The 18,445-nt window shown below is 36.0% G+C and overlaps 1 protein-coding gene and 1 pseudogene across 1 annotated transcript in view; one reads left to right on the top strand and one right to left on the bottom strand.

Moving 5' to 3' along the window:
* The window catches only part of MTREX (Mtr4 exosome RNA helicase), a 90,848-nt gene that overhangs the window by 35,991 nt on the left and 36,412 nt on the right, over nt 1–18,445 (bottom strand). The window contains exons 15-18 of the mRNA XM_045565655.1: nt 15,071–15,196; nt 9,745–9,895; nt 7,442–7,614; nt 6,775–6,843 (exon numbers count right to left, since the gene is read on the bottom strand). Coding sequence (XP_045421611.1) covers nt 6,775–6,843; nt 7,442–7,614; nt 9,745–9,895; nt 15,071–15,196 — 519 coding nt within the window. The remainder of the gene's footprint in view (nt 1–6,774; nt 6,844–7,441; nt 7,615–9,744; nt 9,896–15,070; nt 15,197–18,445) is intronic.
* On the top strand, nt 15,933–17,321 carry LOC123648522 (annotated as a pseudogene).

The raw sequence follows: 18,445 nt of genomic DNA, 5'->3' as shown, positions 1-18,445 counted from the left end.
ATCCAAAAGAAAAACTAGCTTTCTCTCAGCATATATTTGTTCAAAACATGGTTATTTTAAAAGAAGTTTCAAAACATTCCTCAGTTTAAACACAAAGATAGTATTTTTGACTAGATGATCTCTATCTGCAAAGATTATGTATATATACAACTTACTCATTATGAAATGAGTTTTATAAACAATGAGCTAAACAAATAGTTATGACCAACTGTTAACTCTTCCTAAGGAGCCCATGATTACAAGATGACTCAGTGGTTGTCAAAGCTTTTCAGAGGGGGGAAAAACTCTAAATAAGATACATTCGACAATTTGATGAATGAACATTAACTCTAAAGTGTTAGGGAACATGTGAGTACCTGGACAGAAATAATCTAAGGCTGTGGTCCCCAACCCAATCAGCGGTGGCACTGCATTCTCACAGAAGCACCAACCCTACTGTGGACTGCGCATGTGAGGGATCTAGGTTGCATGCTCCTTGTGAGAGTCTGGTGCCTGATGGCGGTGCTGGCGCTGCAGAGTGGCCGCAAATGCAGATTGTCACTGGCAGAGAGGTTTGACTGCACAATGAACGTGGTGCACTTGGGTCATTCTGGAACCATTTCCACCCCTACCCCCCCGCCAGCCAATGCATGGAAGGACTGTCTTCTAGGAAGCTGGTCCCTGGTGGCAAAAAGGTTGGGGACTGCTGATCAGAGTTGGGGACCGCTGATCTAAAGTTTATGCAATCTTGAATGTATCTAGATAATCTAGAACTCTGTTGTTGGGTTTGGTTCCAATTATTATAGATTTTATTTATAAATTTAATATCCATCTGCAAGATACAACAATCACAGAAATGACTATTAGAACTTAAGCATGTCATAATCATCCGTTTTTATAGAGCTACCAAAACCACTTATAACAACATTATGGAAATAGCCTCAAGTTTTACTACGGAAATACACTGGAGAACATTCTTAACTGTAGCATTCAACAGAAAACTGCTGTTAAAAATATTTCCTAGGACTATAAAATTTTTTATCTAATTTATTCTAGTTCTGAACTGGGTAAAGATGGATCACTAACATCACCTTTCACATAAGAAAAAATAGCTATTTAGCTTTCCAATGATTTGTCTTACCTTAAATTCTTTAGATTTTTGTTAATATGTCCTCATTTTTTTTTTGAGGCAGAGTCTTGCTCTGTCGCCCCAGCTAGAGTGCACTAGTGTCATCACAGGTCACTGCAACCTCAAACTCCTGGGCTCAAGTGATCCTCCTGCCTCAGCCTCCCAAGTAGCTGGGACTACAGGTGTGTTCCACTGCGCCTGGCTAATTTTGTCTATTTTTAGTAGAGATGGGGTCTTGCTCTTGCTCAGGCTGGTCTCAAACTCCTGACCTCAAGAGATCCTCCCGCCTTGGCCTCCCAGAGTGCTAGAATTACAGGTGTGAGCCTCTGCACCCAGCACTAATCTTCACTTCTTAATTATATAATTGAACTTTCTTTTTCCTAACCTCTTTTTACTCCTTTTAAAATGTGGTTAATTTCTTACTGTAAATTGAAATTACCAAATTAGAACAAAATTTTGATAATCCCAAACTTGTAGAATGGAAGGAAACAAACAATATAAAGCAAATATTCACAATTACATTTTTTAACATTTCTTTAAAAATGCCTCAAACTATATTCTTCATCAGTGTGTATTCTCCATCTACTTCTGGCAAACTCTATTGGCCACAAAAATCTTTGGATTAGTATTCTGATCTAGATTCCAAAATTAATAAAAATGTACTTCACATTTTTAGTGAAAAAATATAAGTAGCTCAATGGAAAAATTAGTTTCACTATCAATTTAAACAGAAAAAAAAAAAAATGTGTTCTTTTCTAGGCCTCATTCCATCTTTGCCTGAAAGAACTCTCATCAACTGGTGCTACATGGATTAAGGATCCAAAAAGGCAGATAATTTTTTCAAAATATCTTCTGTGTATAAGTACAGAAATGCAGTTATGATAGCTATAATTTTTCTCTCCTAAAAATGTAAAATCTTAGATTGACTACTGGAGCATGGCAGTATAAGGAGTTCTGTAAACCTGGCACCCAGCAAAACCAAAGAAAATTATGAAAAACCAACCATTTAAAGTTTCTGGAAATGGTCCTAAGGGAATATATCACATGAAGAAATATCTAGTCAAAAAATTTACTAAAATTCTGTGAGAACAGCAAGAGTCTGTGGTAGATGAGCCAACACTGCTCCCTCCTTCACTTCTCCTAGCTCATTGAAACAGAAACTCCAGACTGGTGAAGCCAAAAATACAGAAGGGCTGTTTTCCCAGCAGCTCTCAGTTGGAGGGCTAGCTTTCCAGGTGGGGGAGGATGTCAGCATTCTCATCCTGCTCCCACCTACCTGTGGCTGAGGCTGAGTTCTCAGCAAGTGAGGTTGAGAGGTAGGGGGTCCATTTTTCCACCCAGCCTCTACAGCTTGGCCAGAGGCTCTATCTTGGGTGTGACGCTGCTCAGAATAAGGGCCCCAACAGCCCTTCCCCTGGCTTAAAAGCCACTGGTTCCATGCTGGGAAAGGCAAGCTGAATAGACCTGAGGTTACCACCCTTACCACCCTCATCCTCCACGTAGCCCTCAGTTCCTAAAGTAGGGGTAACAATCAGAGAACAGTGTGCTACCATCCCTAGCCCCAGCTTTAGAACTTTGAGATTTTGCCTGGAGTGAGAAGTAGGCCTTAAAATGGATAGCTCTTAATATTCTCTCAAAAGAACTGATTTCATCTGCAACTAAACCTGTTGCAGTTTGAGAGTTCAAGCCTAACGGAACTCTCAAAAGCAGTGGAGGTTATGGTGAAATACAATTGGTAGATTTGTATTCACTAGAGATAAAGGCCAAATTGTACACCAGCTAGATTGCAGGAGAGAACCTGATTTTTAAAAAGATAGCCAGGAGGAGCCCTCCTGCTAGTAGAGCATAACAGCTGGGTATACCCAAGGAAATATACAGTCAAAAAGACCCCTGCCAAAACCACTGTCATCCCAGGGGGACTGTGGGCATAGCCAAAGTTGTGCCTCCTTCCACTCTCACCCCAGAAGCAATAGAAAAGTCTGAACACTGGGGTGGGGAGGGGCAATGAAGCAGAACAGATTTCACTCAAGTAATCTAGCTAGTCACTAAATAAATACACAAGCAAATAACAACAGTAGTCTGGCAAAGGGAGGGGGAGGATATCCAGAGTTACTTCAATATATTATTTGAAATGTCCAATTTCCAATAAAGAGGGATCCAAAGTACAATCATGACCCAGATACCAGAAAAAAAGCAGGCAACAGAAACTGCCTACAATAAGAATGACCAGATGTTGGATTAAATAGACTTAAAAGTAGCCATTATAAATAGGTTCAAAGAACTGAAGGAAATCATAATTAAAGACGTAAAAGAAGGTACAATAACATCAAACAAAATATCGATGAAGAGAAAAATTATAAAAAAAAAATCAAAAGGAAATTTTGAGTTCAAAAGTACATTAACTAAAATGAAAAAAAATCACTAGAGGGACCCAATAGTAGATCTGAACTGGCAGATAAAAGGATTAGCAAATTTGAAGATAGACTGATAGAAATTAGGCAATCCAAAGAACTGAGAAAGAATGAAGAAAAAATGAACCATGCCTCAGAGAAATATGGGACATCAATAATGATAACATATCCATAATGAGAATTCCAGGAGTGCAGAAAAAGGAATGGAAAAATATTTGAAGAAACAATGGCTGAAAATGCCCCCAAATTTATTAAAAAAAAATTAATCTACACATCCAGAAAACTCAATGAACTCCAAGTAGGATAAATGCAAGTAAGTTCACAGACACTTTTATCTTCGTAAAAATGCAGAAATCCACACCACAAGGAAAAACATCTTGAAAGCAGCAAGAGAAAAAAAGACTCATCTTACAGGAAAACTCCAATAAGATTAACAGCAGAAACTTCTCAGCAGAAACAATGGAGGCCAGAAAGCAATGGGCTGGCATCAAAGGGAATTTGTTGCTAGTGGACACACCTTAGAACAACTAAGAAAGGAAGTTCTTCAGGCTAAAAGCAAGTGACATTGGACCTTTAATACACACACACACACACAAAAGAACATTAGTAAAGGTAATTATAATATATAATTACAAAAGATAGAAATAAATGAGTATTTTTCTCTTAAATGATTTAAAAAGCAATTATATAAAATATGTATATTGTATTGTTGAATGTATAAAATATCAAGATTTAATATATTTGGCAATAACAGCACAAAGGAGGCAGCTGGGAGCAAAGCTGTATTGGGCTAAGGCAATAACTCTGGACGATAACTTGAATACACAGGTACAAATGATGACAACCAGAAATGATAAATAAGGTTAATGTAACCAAAGCTATAAATATATACTTGCTCTCCTTTCCTTGCTAAGCTTCTTTAAAAATCATAAAATTATATGAAGTAATAATTACAAAAATGTCTTGGGTTTATAATATTTATAGTGTAATATGTATAATAATAATACCATAAAATGAAGGAAAATGGAATAGAGATATATAAAAATAACATCTTATATCTCACTGGAATTCAGTCACTATAAATCTAAAGCTTATTCTAATAATTTAATACGTATATGGAAAGCCCTAGCAACCATTAAGAAAATAACAAAAAATACATATAGTGAAAAAAATCATTAAAGAAATTAAAATGCCACATTAGAAAATATTTGCTAAATGCAAAAGCAAGCAGTAAAGGAAGACTAGAAAAACAAAAAAAGATGTGAGACACAGAAAACAAAAATTAAAATAGTAGACACAAATCCACCTATATCAATAACAAAATTAAATGTGAATGGATTAAGCAACCTAAAAAAGGCAGAGATTTCAGACTGGATAGGAAAAAAAAAAACCAAAACAAAACAAGATCTAAGCCAGGTGCGGTGGTGTACATGTTGTAGTCCCACCTACCCCGAAGGCTGAGATGTAAGGATCCCTCCAGGAACTGGAGGTTACAGTGAGCTATGATACACCACTGCACTTGAGTATGGGTAACAGAGTGAGACCCCATCTCAAAAAATAAATAAATTAAATTAAATTAAAAAATAAAAACCAAGATCCAACTACTGTATATGCTGTGTACAGAGGAGACATTTTAAATTTACTGATACAAAAAAGACTGAAAATAAAAAAGGTGGGAAAAGATACATCATGAAAAGAACAATTAATAGAAAGCTCAGGTGGCTATTATTAACATCAGACAAAATAATCTTTAACAGAGCACAAAAACACATAAAGCAAAAACTGACAAATGAAGGGAAAAACAAACAATACAACAATACAGTTAAGAGACTTCACTACCCTACTTTCAATAATGGATAGAACAACCAGACAGAAAGATCTGCAAGGAAAGAAACAGATGACTTGAACAAGACTCTAAACCAACCAGACCCAAGACACCTTCAGAGCATCCCACTCCAAAACAGCAGAATGTACATTCTTCTCAACTGTACATGGAACATTCTGCAGGATAAGACCACATGTCAGGCCATTAAACAAACATAGATCAATTCAAAATGACTGAAATAATTCTGTTTCTGACAAAAATAAAATGAAATTAGAAATAAAAAATAGAGGTAAATTTGGGAAAATCACAAACATGAAAATTAGCACATTCCTAAATAATTAATGAATGGGTCAAAGAAGAAATAAAAAGGGAAATTCGAAACGAATGAAAATGATACAATATACAAACTTATGAGATACAGCTAAAGCATCTGTGGAGGTAAATTTATAGCTGTTAAGTGCCTATATTAAAAAAGAAGAGGCAGCTCAAGTTAATAACCTAAGCTTCTACTAAAAAACTAAACCTAAAGCTAGAAGGAGGAAGGAAATAAAAAAAAGATGAGGCAGGAATTAATGAAGTAGAGGTAAAAAAAAAAAAGAGAGAGAGAAGGAAAAAAAAAATCAGTGAAACCAAAAGCTGATTGAGAAGATCAACAAAACTGACAAACTTTCACGAGATGAAAGGTTTAAATTATTATAATCAAAGAGGGGATGTTACTAATGACCTTACAGAAATAAAAAGGATTATAAAGCAATACTATGAATAACTGTATATCAATAAATTAGATAACTGAGATGAAAAGGGCTAACTGCTAAAAAGACACTTATTACTAAAACTGACTCAAGAAAGAGACTATCCAAATGGGCATACCAAGTAAAGAGACTGACTCAGTAATCAAAAAACTACCCACAAAAAAGAGCCCAAGCCTAAGAGGCCTCACTGCCAAATTCTACCAAATATTTAAAGATTTAACACCAGTTCTTCAAAAACGCTTCCAAAAAAATAGAAAAAGAGGGGAACACTTCCTCACTCATCTTACGAAGCCAGCATTACCCTAATACCAAACCCAAAGATGTCACAAGAAAACCACACATCAGTATTTCCTGTGAATGTGAAAACAAAAAATCCTGAACAAGTTAGTGAACTGAATTCGGCAACATATAAAAAATAATACATCAAAACACAGTGGGATTTACCTCAGGAACCCAAAGTTGGTTTAACATCTGAAAATCGATTAATGTTATTAGGAAAATAACCATACCACTTTAAGGAGAAAATTTAAGATTATTCCAAAAATTAATTCCTCACAGCAGAATTTATTACTGCTTCTCTTGAAATACTAGTTTTCTACTTAGACCAATTTCATGAGTCTGAAAAAGACATTTCACTAAAAATTTATGTATAATTCTAATTTAAGGACAATGGTTTACCTTAACATTTGATTTTTTTGAGAAATTCACCACTACTCCCCAGCCAAAGTCATCTCCTTCATTCTTTACCTGAAAAGAAAATAAAGCAAGTAAACAATAATGTTTAAGTCTAAAAGGTAATTTTAGCTTTCCACATTCACATTATAAGCTAATAAAACTTTTCAAATTTTCTTGATAAAATATTTTTTGAAAGATCACTGCTAAATTTAAGGAACAAGATATTAACCTCAAAGAAAAAAATCAATGCCAAATTTCATAGCCCCCTAGAACAGCAATAACAGGAATCTCTCAACTGGCAAACAAATGCTAAAAATGACATAGTGCCCATGTTCCAAGAATATTTTAAGTCTTTCGTATCTAATGAATTCATCCAGAACATAAAACTATCTTATTTTAAAATAGTATTTCATAACTGAAAATATAAGTTAATTCCAAAACTATCTACTTCAACTTAAATTCCCCAAAATGAAAATCAGTAGTGATTAAAAGGTCTTCATGTGAGCTCCTAAATCAGTGCCATGTAAAACAGGTAAAATAATATAATTAATATAGGTCAACTATTGTAGTAGAAAGCATTTTACCAAGATAAGAAAAATTAGAATCTTTATCCAAAATATTTTTAAATATTGAAATATTCAATTATTTTTATGAAGAAACAATGACATACCTTTACCAAACGACCTGGTTGTAGAAACGGTAAGCAATATTTTGGTTTGTGAATATAATCTTCTATTTCTTTACCCAGTTTGGCAAGCTGCTGTCTGATCTTATAATAGATGACTACACTTTCTTCATTGGGAATTACTATTTTATTATACTGTTCTTCTGAGTTCTTTACCTCTGTAAATAAAACACATGTATAAAATCAAAAAAGTATAGACCTTACATAAATTATATCCAAGAAATATTTTTTTTCCTACTACAGTTGTAGAGAACAAAGTCAGATTACAAAAGAAGTTTTCAGGAAAAGATTCTTAAGAGATGACTATAAGGCATATGCTCTCGTTTCCCCTCTCTCCATTAAGGTTCACCTTTTGTCTCTTCCTACAATTCTCCAACTCATTCAAAGTAAACACTCAAAGTGAATTTGAATTGGCAGCAGTTACTAATAGTTACTTAATTCTATCCCTGTAGACTGGAGGGGAGAGGTCAGTATTTCTGGAAATTCTAGACCTAAAATGTACAATACAGCACATGTGGCAATTCCATATTTAATTTGCTGAGAAACTGCCAAACTATATTCTACAGTATATGTACCATTTTGATACTATTCTTTCTTAAAAAATATCCATCCTAGTGAGTGTGGAGTGGTATCTCACAATTTGGTTTTGATTTGCATTTCTCTTATGACTAATGATGTACATATTCTTAAAGGTTTTAGTTAAAAAATTAATAACTTTACTTGTGGAAATTTAGTAAAGGTAAGTCTTAAAAGCAGCTAGTTCAAGGATTTTTGGGTCATCTTTGATTTTTTCCAGTTAGAGAAATGACTACATATATTCTTATCACTTTATTAAAAAGAGATGACCCATGCTTAATAAAAATTGCACTGCTTGGTAGCAGAAGTCCAAGATTCCAAATTTCAATTCTGCCATCCATCAAATGTGTTAACAGTAAGATACAGACTTAATGTCTCTAGATACCTCCCTTTTTAAAAAATCTGTAAAATGATGCCAAAGCTTCTGGCTCTATGGTTTGTAAAGAAGGAGCTTTTCTTAACTATGACCTGAGGTATTAAGGAAAGAGGAAATATGATCTATTATCCAGACAAGGGTTACAAAAAGAGAATTTAACTCACTTGATCTTTTAAACCTTTTTTATTCCTCTAAGGCACCTTATTATACTTCATTTAATTTTGGCAACATGAGAAATGAGTGGACTTGTCCTACACACTTGTGACAGAAAGGAATCTCAAATTTGCCTTTATTGTTATTAAATCACGGTACACTTACAAAACAGAAATACTAGTCAGTCATTAAAAATCATACCTTCAAAGGATACTTGAAATTAAATTTTAAAAAGCCAGAATTAGGGAGCTGGTAAATGTAAAGCATTTAACACAAGGCTAGACATAGGGTAAATACTTAACAAACAGTACCAATTATAAATTTCATCATTATTGGTATAAGTACCATTATTACAAAAACTTTACATCTGATTTTGCCTTAAAAAAAAAAAAAGCATATATAGAAGAAAAAAAAAGACAAAAACTACAAAGTGTTAATGCTGGTTGTACAGCTATTTCTGTGTGAGATTACAAAGGATTTTAACTTTCCTCTTTATCTTTTGCTGCATTTTTTTTCTTTTTACAATGACTACGTATTACTTGTGTAAGATTTATCCAAACCAGTAATTTAAGTCCTTGCCTCTATTTTAGCTTTTAATCAACTCTTAGGATGATCAGCTACAATGCTTTCTAAAGTAAGGATCAAAGCACAATTCTACTACTTGAATATAGAACACTTACTTTCTGGACTGTAGTAAGCATCATCTTAACATTAGGAACTGAATATCCCAAAAAATCTGAACTCAAATGCAAGTTTAAGTATTATATTTCCTTAATCATTCATAAGCTTATGCTATGACACTCTATTATAATGAGAATGAAGAAAGGATAACACAAGGCTAATCTACACATGCTTCTTACAGGTATATTCAAATTTGAATATACCGGGCTTTTTGTTATATCATTATCCAGGGACATGAATTATCATATGATATATATGTCTGAAACAAGAAATTACACTAAGTTTGAGCCAACTATAGAAAAGCCAGACTTTTCTCACCTTCACTTTGAAATGTTCTACTCAGTTACAATGACCAGAGCACAATTGTGCAGTCCTTTCTGTAAGGACCAAAATTTGGATTACTATAAAAAAAAAACAATGGCCAAAGCAGCCAATAATGCAGTAATTTTGCTGTTTGATGTTCCAGCTAAACTAAGTTCGATCTAAGTGATTTTATACTTACTCTCTACAACTCCTGGAATTGCTCTATAATGCTGAAACTGGTAGAAAGATTTTTCCAACATGTACTCAGGATTAATTTCTTCTACACGTAGTAAGTTCAAAACCATATTATAGGTCAAATGGAAAGCACTATTTAGAGGATCAGCTGAACCCTAAAAGAGCGGGGGGAAAAAGTCAATTTTGTAGGTTTTCCAAATAAATTTACACAAATATTTTTAACCTGCTATAATGCTTAATAATTTAGTCTACGTTAAGAAATAATATAGAAATGTGTTAGTTCTTTCTTTTCGTTGCCCAATACAAATGACAAAACAGTTGATCTTTGGAAAAGCAAAGGGAAAAAAGATCACTAGGACAGTAAGTAGTTAAAACACTGTTTGCTAAATACGTTCAGCCCTCTTGTCTTACAAGCACATGACATAGGATTGCTTTTTCTGACCCCCCAATGAGTGGGATCTATAAGTTGTGAAGGAAAGTGATGTGTTACTGCCTAGCCAAGTATTTAATTGCTACTGTGAAAAGCTATCTTTTTCCCTTCTGGCACAGTGACTGACAATGTTCGAGATGGTGGTGTCTCCATCAGATTGGACCCCTAAACAGTAATGATGAACAGAACCTCCTCTATCAACCTACAGTGAACACATAGCAGGTGAGAGAAATAACTTTTAAGTTACTGAGATTTAGGTCTGTTATTGTAGCATAACCTATACTGTACTGAGTACACTAAACTTATTTCAGAATGATACTCAGATAAAAATGAGTATCTTAAAACTCTCAGCTTCCTGTGATGACATAAAACTGCTACTGTATTGTCCCCAAATTTACAGAACATTCTTTACACTTTAATGATTTCTTTTTTTAAAAAAATTTAATTTTTAATTATTATGGGCATATAAGTTCTATATCTTCACAGGGTATATGTGATGTTATTTGATACAGGCATACAATGTGAATTAATCAAATCAGGGTAATTGGGGTATCCATTACCTCCAGCAGTTATCATTGCTTTGTCTTAAGTACATTCTAATTCCACTCTTTTAGTTATTTTAAAAGTATACCCTAACTTATTGTTGATTACAGTCACTTTGTTGTACTATTGAATATTGTTCATTCTATCTAACTATATTTTTTGTACCCATTAACCATCCCCACTTTAGCCTCCCCTCCCCGCCCCCAACTCCCCACTGCCCTTCTCAGCCTCTGGTAACCATCATTCTACTCTCTGTCTTCATGAGATCAATTGTTTTTAATATTTAGCTCCCACATATGAGATTTTTCTTTCTGTGCTTGGCTTATTTCACTTAACATAATGTTCTCCAGTTCCATCATGTTGTTTCAAATGGCAGGATTTCACTCTTTGTGGCTATATAATATTCTATTGCATAAATGTACTGCAATTTCTTTATCCATTCATCTGCTGATAGACATTTAGGTTGATTGCATATCTTGGCTACTGTGAATAGTGCTGCAATGAACATGGGAGTGCAGATACTTTTTCAATATACTGAATTCCCATACACTTTAATAATTTCTTTTTGTCCTCCTAACTGTGGCTGTTTACCTAAGAAGGGCTTGGCTAATGATTAGACAATATAAACTATTTTATTATAAGATACAATAAATTCTATTGTAGAATTTTATTGTAGAAATAATGTGCCCTAAATTGACAACATGGTTTATATCCAAAATACTTCCCTGACATCTAAACTTTTCTTTCAGCAATGTTTTTTCACAAAATTTTTTTTAATGAAAATACTTCATAAGTATGAAAATGGTTATGCATAATAGTTACATAGAATGAACAAATTCTTGGAAGATACATACAGAAATACTTATAAGTATCACTATATATGCCACATATTTCTAAACGGCATAGCAAAACACATAAATACTATTAGAGTACTCAGGGGCTCTTAAATTGAGGTCCACAGGCCAACATTGTAGAATACAGAATTTTAAATGTATGCAGACAGCATTTTATGAAGAGAAAGGGGAGAGCTTTCACCTGAGTCTCAAAAGAGGGTATTCCTTAGCTTAATAAAAGAGTCACCTAAAATTTGACTGGAACAAGACAAGCAACTAATGATAAGATTTAATCCAAACTTTGAAGCACTCCAGGCAAACTTTAGTTGCCTATTTGCTTACTGAAAAGACATTAAGATTCAGAGAGCCAAACAGATATACTTTCTAGAGCAGCTCTGTAATATCTTGCAAATATTAGTATATTTATAATAATCTCTACCATTTTAGAATATATGGTTCATTCAGGCAAGTAGTTCTAAAAAACTGTCAATCTAAATATTTTTGCATTATGAACCATAACAGCACAAGTTGGAGGAACACATAAATGTGAGTTGTCCCATTTCTCCAGAAAAGGTCCCTAAGTAGTTATCCTGAGTATAGATGCAGAACTAACCTTAAGAGACTAGGTATATTCTTCCTAAAGTTACAAAGAATTTAAATAACCAGTAAGGTCAAAATTATTTTTCCTTCAAATCAGTTTAATTTTCCTTATCCATTAGCAATCTGGTTCATTATTGAAAAGAACACACTACTGACTAGAAGCACCACATTGCTAGAATTAGCACTTTATGTACCGTAAGAAACTAGTAAGTTTATTTTGTCATTTCAGAAATAGAAATGGCTTTATATTGATAAAAGCAATAATGACATTTACATTGTGATATTTTTACATTCTTTTGAAAATATGAGCACTATATTGGAACATATGTTTCCTCTGGTTATATTGGAGAAATGTAAAATATCTCTTAACTGCTAAAGAATAAAAGATGCCTTCACCAGTCTTTCTAAAAGGCTACTAAACACACACTTTTCCACTCATTCAACTTTTCATGTGAAGAAACATTATGATGAATTGATTTTTTTAACTCATATCAGGTATATCAAAAGTGTATAAAAAGAACAAATTGCTGTCTTATGTCAAATTCTGTTCCACCTATAGCTAAAATCTGCCCAATAATTAAAAATTAATGGATTTGAAAGTATTAAAAAATAGAAGATATTGCAATAAAAGGACTGGAAAAGTTGAATAGATTTCTCTATTGCTCCTTTTAAAAGTAGTCAAGCTGAAAAGGCGAAGGGAAAAAAATTATTAAAATATTTCAAATTCATAATCATTTACATGCTCAAATACAAAAATATGTGTAGACATATCCTGAGAGACTGAGAACTGCTACAAATATCCTTTAGCCAACAAGCAAGAAACGTGTATTCTGCCATCTTTCTGGCTAACTTCGACAAAAGGAAAAATGATTAAATATGACAATCAGATCTGAATAGTATTAATGTACAAAGTATACCTATTATTTTTACATATAAAGTGAATGTGAAGAAGTTACATGTTTTAATTTTTATTTGAGAAAATAACTTTAAATACTCAGTATTTCTATTAAAGTCCTATTACTTAAGAGTGAATCTCAATTATTTTTGCTTATAAGAAAACAAAATACACCTGACATTACAATGAATTAATTTTTTAAAGCTCATATACTTTATTAAGTTATCAAAGAACAAACTGCTGACTTATGTCAACTTGTGTTTGAGCTAATAGTTGAAAAGCCTATTTGCATGAGGTACTGAGAAGCAGTGGTTATGGTGGTTAGCATGGACTACGAAGTCAGACTGCCTGAGTTCAAAAGCAGGATTTGTCATTTAACAATATGACTTTGAAGAAATTATTTAACCTCTGCATGCCTTACTTATTTGCAAAATGAGGTTTAACAGTAATTATTGTTAATTAGTAACAATAATTATTGTGATTAATGTTTGGGATATGTTTAACATTCTATAAGTATTAGTTGTTATTATTACTAAATAAGTTGCCTATACTTTTGATTTGAAATCGGATAGTTCATATTTAATGACCTAATAGTTGCCTAGGACTTGGTGGGGGGCGGGTATAGAGGGAAACTCGGGAAGAAAGGGGAATGATTGTTAGTAGAATCAGGGTTTCTTTTTGGATTGATCAAAAATGTTCTAAAATTGATTGTGGTGATGATGACAAAACTCTGAATACATTAAAAACCATAGAAATGAGTGAACTGTATGGTATATGAATTATATCTCAATAAAGCTATTAGAAAAGTTAATTTAAAAAATTAAAGACAATAGAACTTTACATTTATAGGGTAGTAAATCAAGAAATGTCATGTACATGGAATAAAAACTCTGTACTAAAGGAACCAGATACTGTCATTAAAATATTACCTTCTAGAATCTGGCATCTGTTCTTTTCATACATAGAGTACAAGGAAAGAAAAATAGTGTTTGTTATATATGACACGATTTAAAGAATAAAAACACAAATTTTCAGTCTTGTGTAATTTTCCTCCCACGAAGAACTAAAGTTATATGGACCCTTAAAAATAGGTTTCCAGGTGTTAACTTCTAAACCTGAAAATAAAACTCCCTATGTACAGACAAGCTTTGTCTTCACTCATATAGAACATGGCTCCTTTGTCTATCTTTGCTTTAGCATAAACAAGCTTCCTACGACTTCATCTCAAATTCTCTGCACAGTTCCCAAGTTGAACACAGTATATTTTGTACTGTAGATACTGACCTAAGTGTGTCTTAACATGTTTTCAATCTTCGTTTTAAGTAGCTAATGAGCTGATAATTAATTTTATGTTTTTAATTAAAGTTTTCTATCTTATTAACAATTTTCTCTAGGGATTTGTTCAGTAACTTCTTACTACATGGATAAAAAGAAAGAAAGCAACCATGTCAAATTTCCTTAAGAAACTCTTCAAAACAAAAGTAAAAATCCTACACTATCCAAACCTCAATACTAAGCAAGAAAAATAAAACGGTAATTTGTAATAAGGCTTAAAAATTCTAATTTATGATTGGGATATTTATAATCAATATGGTAAACTAGAAAGATAGATTGTTGAATTAATTAATTAAGCTATCTGGGCTTACAAAGGTAGGGGAAGCTGTCTGCCTGCCCCAAACACTAACATCATGTGTCCTTCCTGTTCTGATAGGTAAAGAACAACTCACGCAGTGGAGAGAGCAGATACAGAGATATCTTAAATTTGGAGGAGAGAGTGAACATTTCTGCCCTCTCTGGGGATCTTCACACCCAATCCATTGCATGAGTTGCTCATTACTTACTAGGTGAAGTAGGATACAAGATAATCAGTATTTTGAGCAGTTAGACTCTTCTACCTTTCCAAGCCCAGATAGTTTAGTAAATTATCTTACTTAGAAAGGTATATGGACTGAAATAATTAATTTTGAAGTGGCTTCTGAAGTATGTTTCTAGAATTCTTGGTAACGGCACAGAATCTTGACTTAGTTACCTTAAGCAATTGTTTTCCAATTGTTGGGCTCATCTTTTCATCTACCATAAGAATTACAATTCCTCTATCATCCATTCCCCTCCTTCCAGCACGACCAGACATCTGAATGTATTCACCAGAGGAAATCTGAATGAACATAATTAAAATTCAGGGTTTAGGAGAAAACCTGGTTAAAAAACACATTCTTAAAATTTGGCTTATTGTAAAATTCACAAGCTATACTCCAAGAAAGAAAACATGATTGAACATGTTTAAACATGATTAAAAACAGCAAGAACTTTTAGGAGAGTTCAAGTAAAAGCACAATAATGTAAAACACTTGAGAATAATCTTACAAAACTAAATTTTATATATAAAATGACCTGATTTTAAAAGTAAGCCAATAATTGTTCATTTATTCTTTCAAATATACCATAGCTACCAAGAAATACTGGCCAATTTACTGACATAAAAAATATCATTGAGTTAGATATTCTGAAAAATTAGCAAAATCTAAGAATGCAAACAACAACCCAAACTTAACCAAATATCAATTCTGACTTGATCATAATAAACTTTTTTAGTCTGCAAAATGAGATGAATATAAATTAACACTTTTAAAAAATGCACAATTCTCTCCTATTTTCTTGGTATGTGTGCTTGGAGTTTGGTAGAGTCCATTTGTCACTAAGAACAACCCTGTGGAAGCAGTTAGTAAGCCTCCCAAATATAGGCTTTCAGGGGAGCACTAAACCACGTAAGTACTGGGCAACATTTTTTCTATATGCACATGTGTACTTTTCTCCTGTGGAAAGGGTCTAGATTCTAAAAAAAAAAAAAAAAAAAATTATGACTCAAGAAGAGTTAAGAACCATTATGGGCCATGACAATGATGCCTGAGGATGGCAAAGGTGACCACAGCCCAGACACCACAGAGCTACTAAGACACTGAAGAGCCTGCCACCTGTACAAAGTGTGGACGGGGCACTGCCTACAGAGCAGGTCCTGTCAGCCTCAATGGAGGATGCCCTTGTGTCCGTGATGGACTGTGGGACAAGCATGCAAGGTTCTTTCTGAACCACTCAAGGATGTCCAGCTGGATCTGGTCAAGGTGGAGCCCTTCAATGGCACTAAGGGTGATGTGTACTGGCACGTCATCGCAGAGGTGGACATGTTGGCCCTCTCAAAGCCAGACTCCCAGCAGCCAGTCAGTCAGTACGCACACCTCTGCCACAGGGCCCCCGCTACTGGCCAGAGAACTTTGTTCAGAACCACTATGCAGGGCTAGGGTGGCAAAGTACAGGGCCACGTTAGACCCATGTGTGACAGCTAAGTATGATACCAAGGCTCTGACTGGCCTATGTAGCTTCAGCCAAGTAGTACACATGGAGCACTGGGCAATCTGGTAGCTATGTGCCATCAAGATGATTGACACCAAGTACCAGGAGGGGCAGGAGGTACGTGAATCTGATCTGCATGTGCTGTGCCTGGTATATCATGTCAACATCATCCAGCTGGTGGAGGTGTTTGAGATGCAGAAGCATGTGTACATGGCGATGCAACTGGCCACGGGTGGAAAGCTCTTCAACTGCATCATCACCTAAGGTTCCTTCACTGAGCGTGATGCCACACAGGTGCTGCAGATGGTGTTAGATGGAGTCCAGTATCTGTATGCATTGGGCATCACACTGAGACCTCAAGCCTGAGAATCTCCACTGCTATCACCTGTGCACCAACTCTAAGATCATCATCACTGACTTCAGTCTGGCCAGCACCTACAAGAAGAGTGACAATTGCCTGAGAAAGACCACCTGTGGCATGCCCATGCACACTGCCCCTGACGTTCTGGTCTGCAAGCCAACTCAGTGGACATGTGGGCACCAGGTATCATCGCCTACATCCTACTCGGTGGCACCATGCCCTTTGAGGATGATACCTGCACCCGGCTTTACCAGCAGATCCTCAGAGACAAGTATAACTACTTGGGGGAGCCCTGGCTTTTCATATACCACCTGCTGACAGCAGACTCCAGAGCTCCATATAACTGCCCTGCAGGCCCTGAGGTACCTATGGGTGGTGAGCATAGCAGCCTCTTCATCCATGAAGAATCTGTACCACTCCATCTCCCAAAACCTCCTTCAAATGCTAAAGCACCAAATCTGCCTACCTCACAAGTTCCAATTGCTCAACACACCCCAACAAGTTGTGCTACGTGTGGAAGTATGAGCTGTGGGAGCTCTACCTGTGCTACCGACAGCAGTACAATGGCTAAGCCACCTGGCTATGGTACAGACACGTCATGGTCCCAGCTGGGCCACTCACTGCTATGCCATCTGGGCCTGGTACCCTCTCTGGAAGACAGCACTATACAGCAGCAGTACATAATGTCTGGCTCCAGTCCCTTCTTTGTGCCTTCAGCAGCCCCCATCATCACCATGGGCCTGGGCCAAGTATGACAGGGTGGAGGTGGCCCAGGAGACTGTGATCCCTCCAAACTTGGAACCTGGCCTGGCACTGACAACCCTTTTGGTGGGCAACCGCTCTGATATGGGGTAGGGGAAGGGACAGGACCTGGCCTTCACCGTTTCCCTTACGCTTTGGCTGTTCCCCAGATCAAATGGGCCTGCAATCCTGGGTGGAGGGTGCCCTATAGCATCGGGGCATTTTGGGACATTTACTTCTGGAACCTCCCCGCTGTCCTCCACAGAGCTTTCCTCTCTGGCCCCCGACATTCCATGGAGATTATGCTCCAGCAGGAGGCCCAGATAGGCACAAAGCTCATGCTTTGACTAGACCCTAAGCACATCGCTCCACCTAAACAGTCCCTTAACCTCTCGGTCAACATCTGTCTTCCTTCACAGTGCCCCCAGAGACCCCTCCTGGCCCCACAATTTGCCAAGACCTCTGGTGATACGGCCATGTCATACAACTTGGTCCTTCTGGACAGTGTGGCCATGCTAGCGGCAGGCTTGCCTGAGGCTCCAACCTCTGACTATGAGAGGGTCTCTGCCCACCACCCTCAAACCCTTCTTTACTGAGTCCACCATTACCTCCCTCTCCCCCTTGGATGTCCATTCCATTCCCCAGGAGCCTTCTTCCCAACTATGGTGGCTTAATGAGAGCCCAACTGCTGTTATCTAGGGGATGAGAGCACCTAGTGGCCAAGGCAGAGGGTTTCCCATTAGGATTCCACTGTTAGCCCAAGTCTGATCCTTTGGTATAGACAACTGCCTTTTAATTTTACACTCCATAGCTCTCCCCTCTGCAGCTGCATCAAGTTGCCACATGGTGTCTGAAAAGAATAGTTAGCTTGGGAATGATCACTGCACACCCACCATCCTCCACGAGGAAGTGGGAAGGAAGGAGTTGCTATGTTGGGGGAGAGTCCCAGACTGC

The sequence above is a fragment of the Lemur catta genome, chromosome 12 (genome assembly GCF_020740605.2).
Source record: "Lemur catta isolate mLemCat1 chromosome 12, mLemCat1.pri, whole genome shotgun sequence".
In the NCBI taxonomy this organism is placed as follows: Eukaryota; Metazoa; Chordata; class Mammalia; order Primates; family Lemuridae; genus Lemur; species Lemur catta.
The sequence above is the reverse complement of the archived record's forward strand: the minus strand, read 5'-3'. Positions and strand labels throughout refer to the sequence as shown.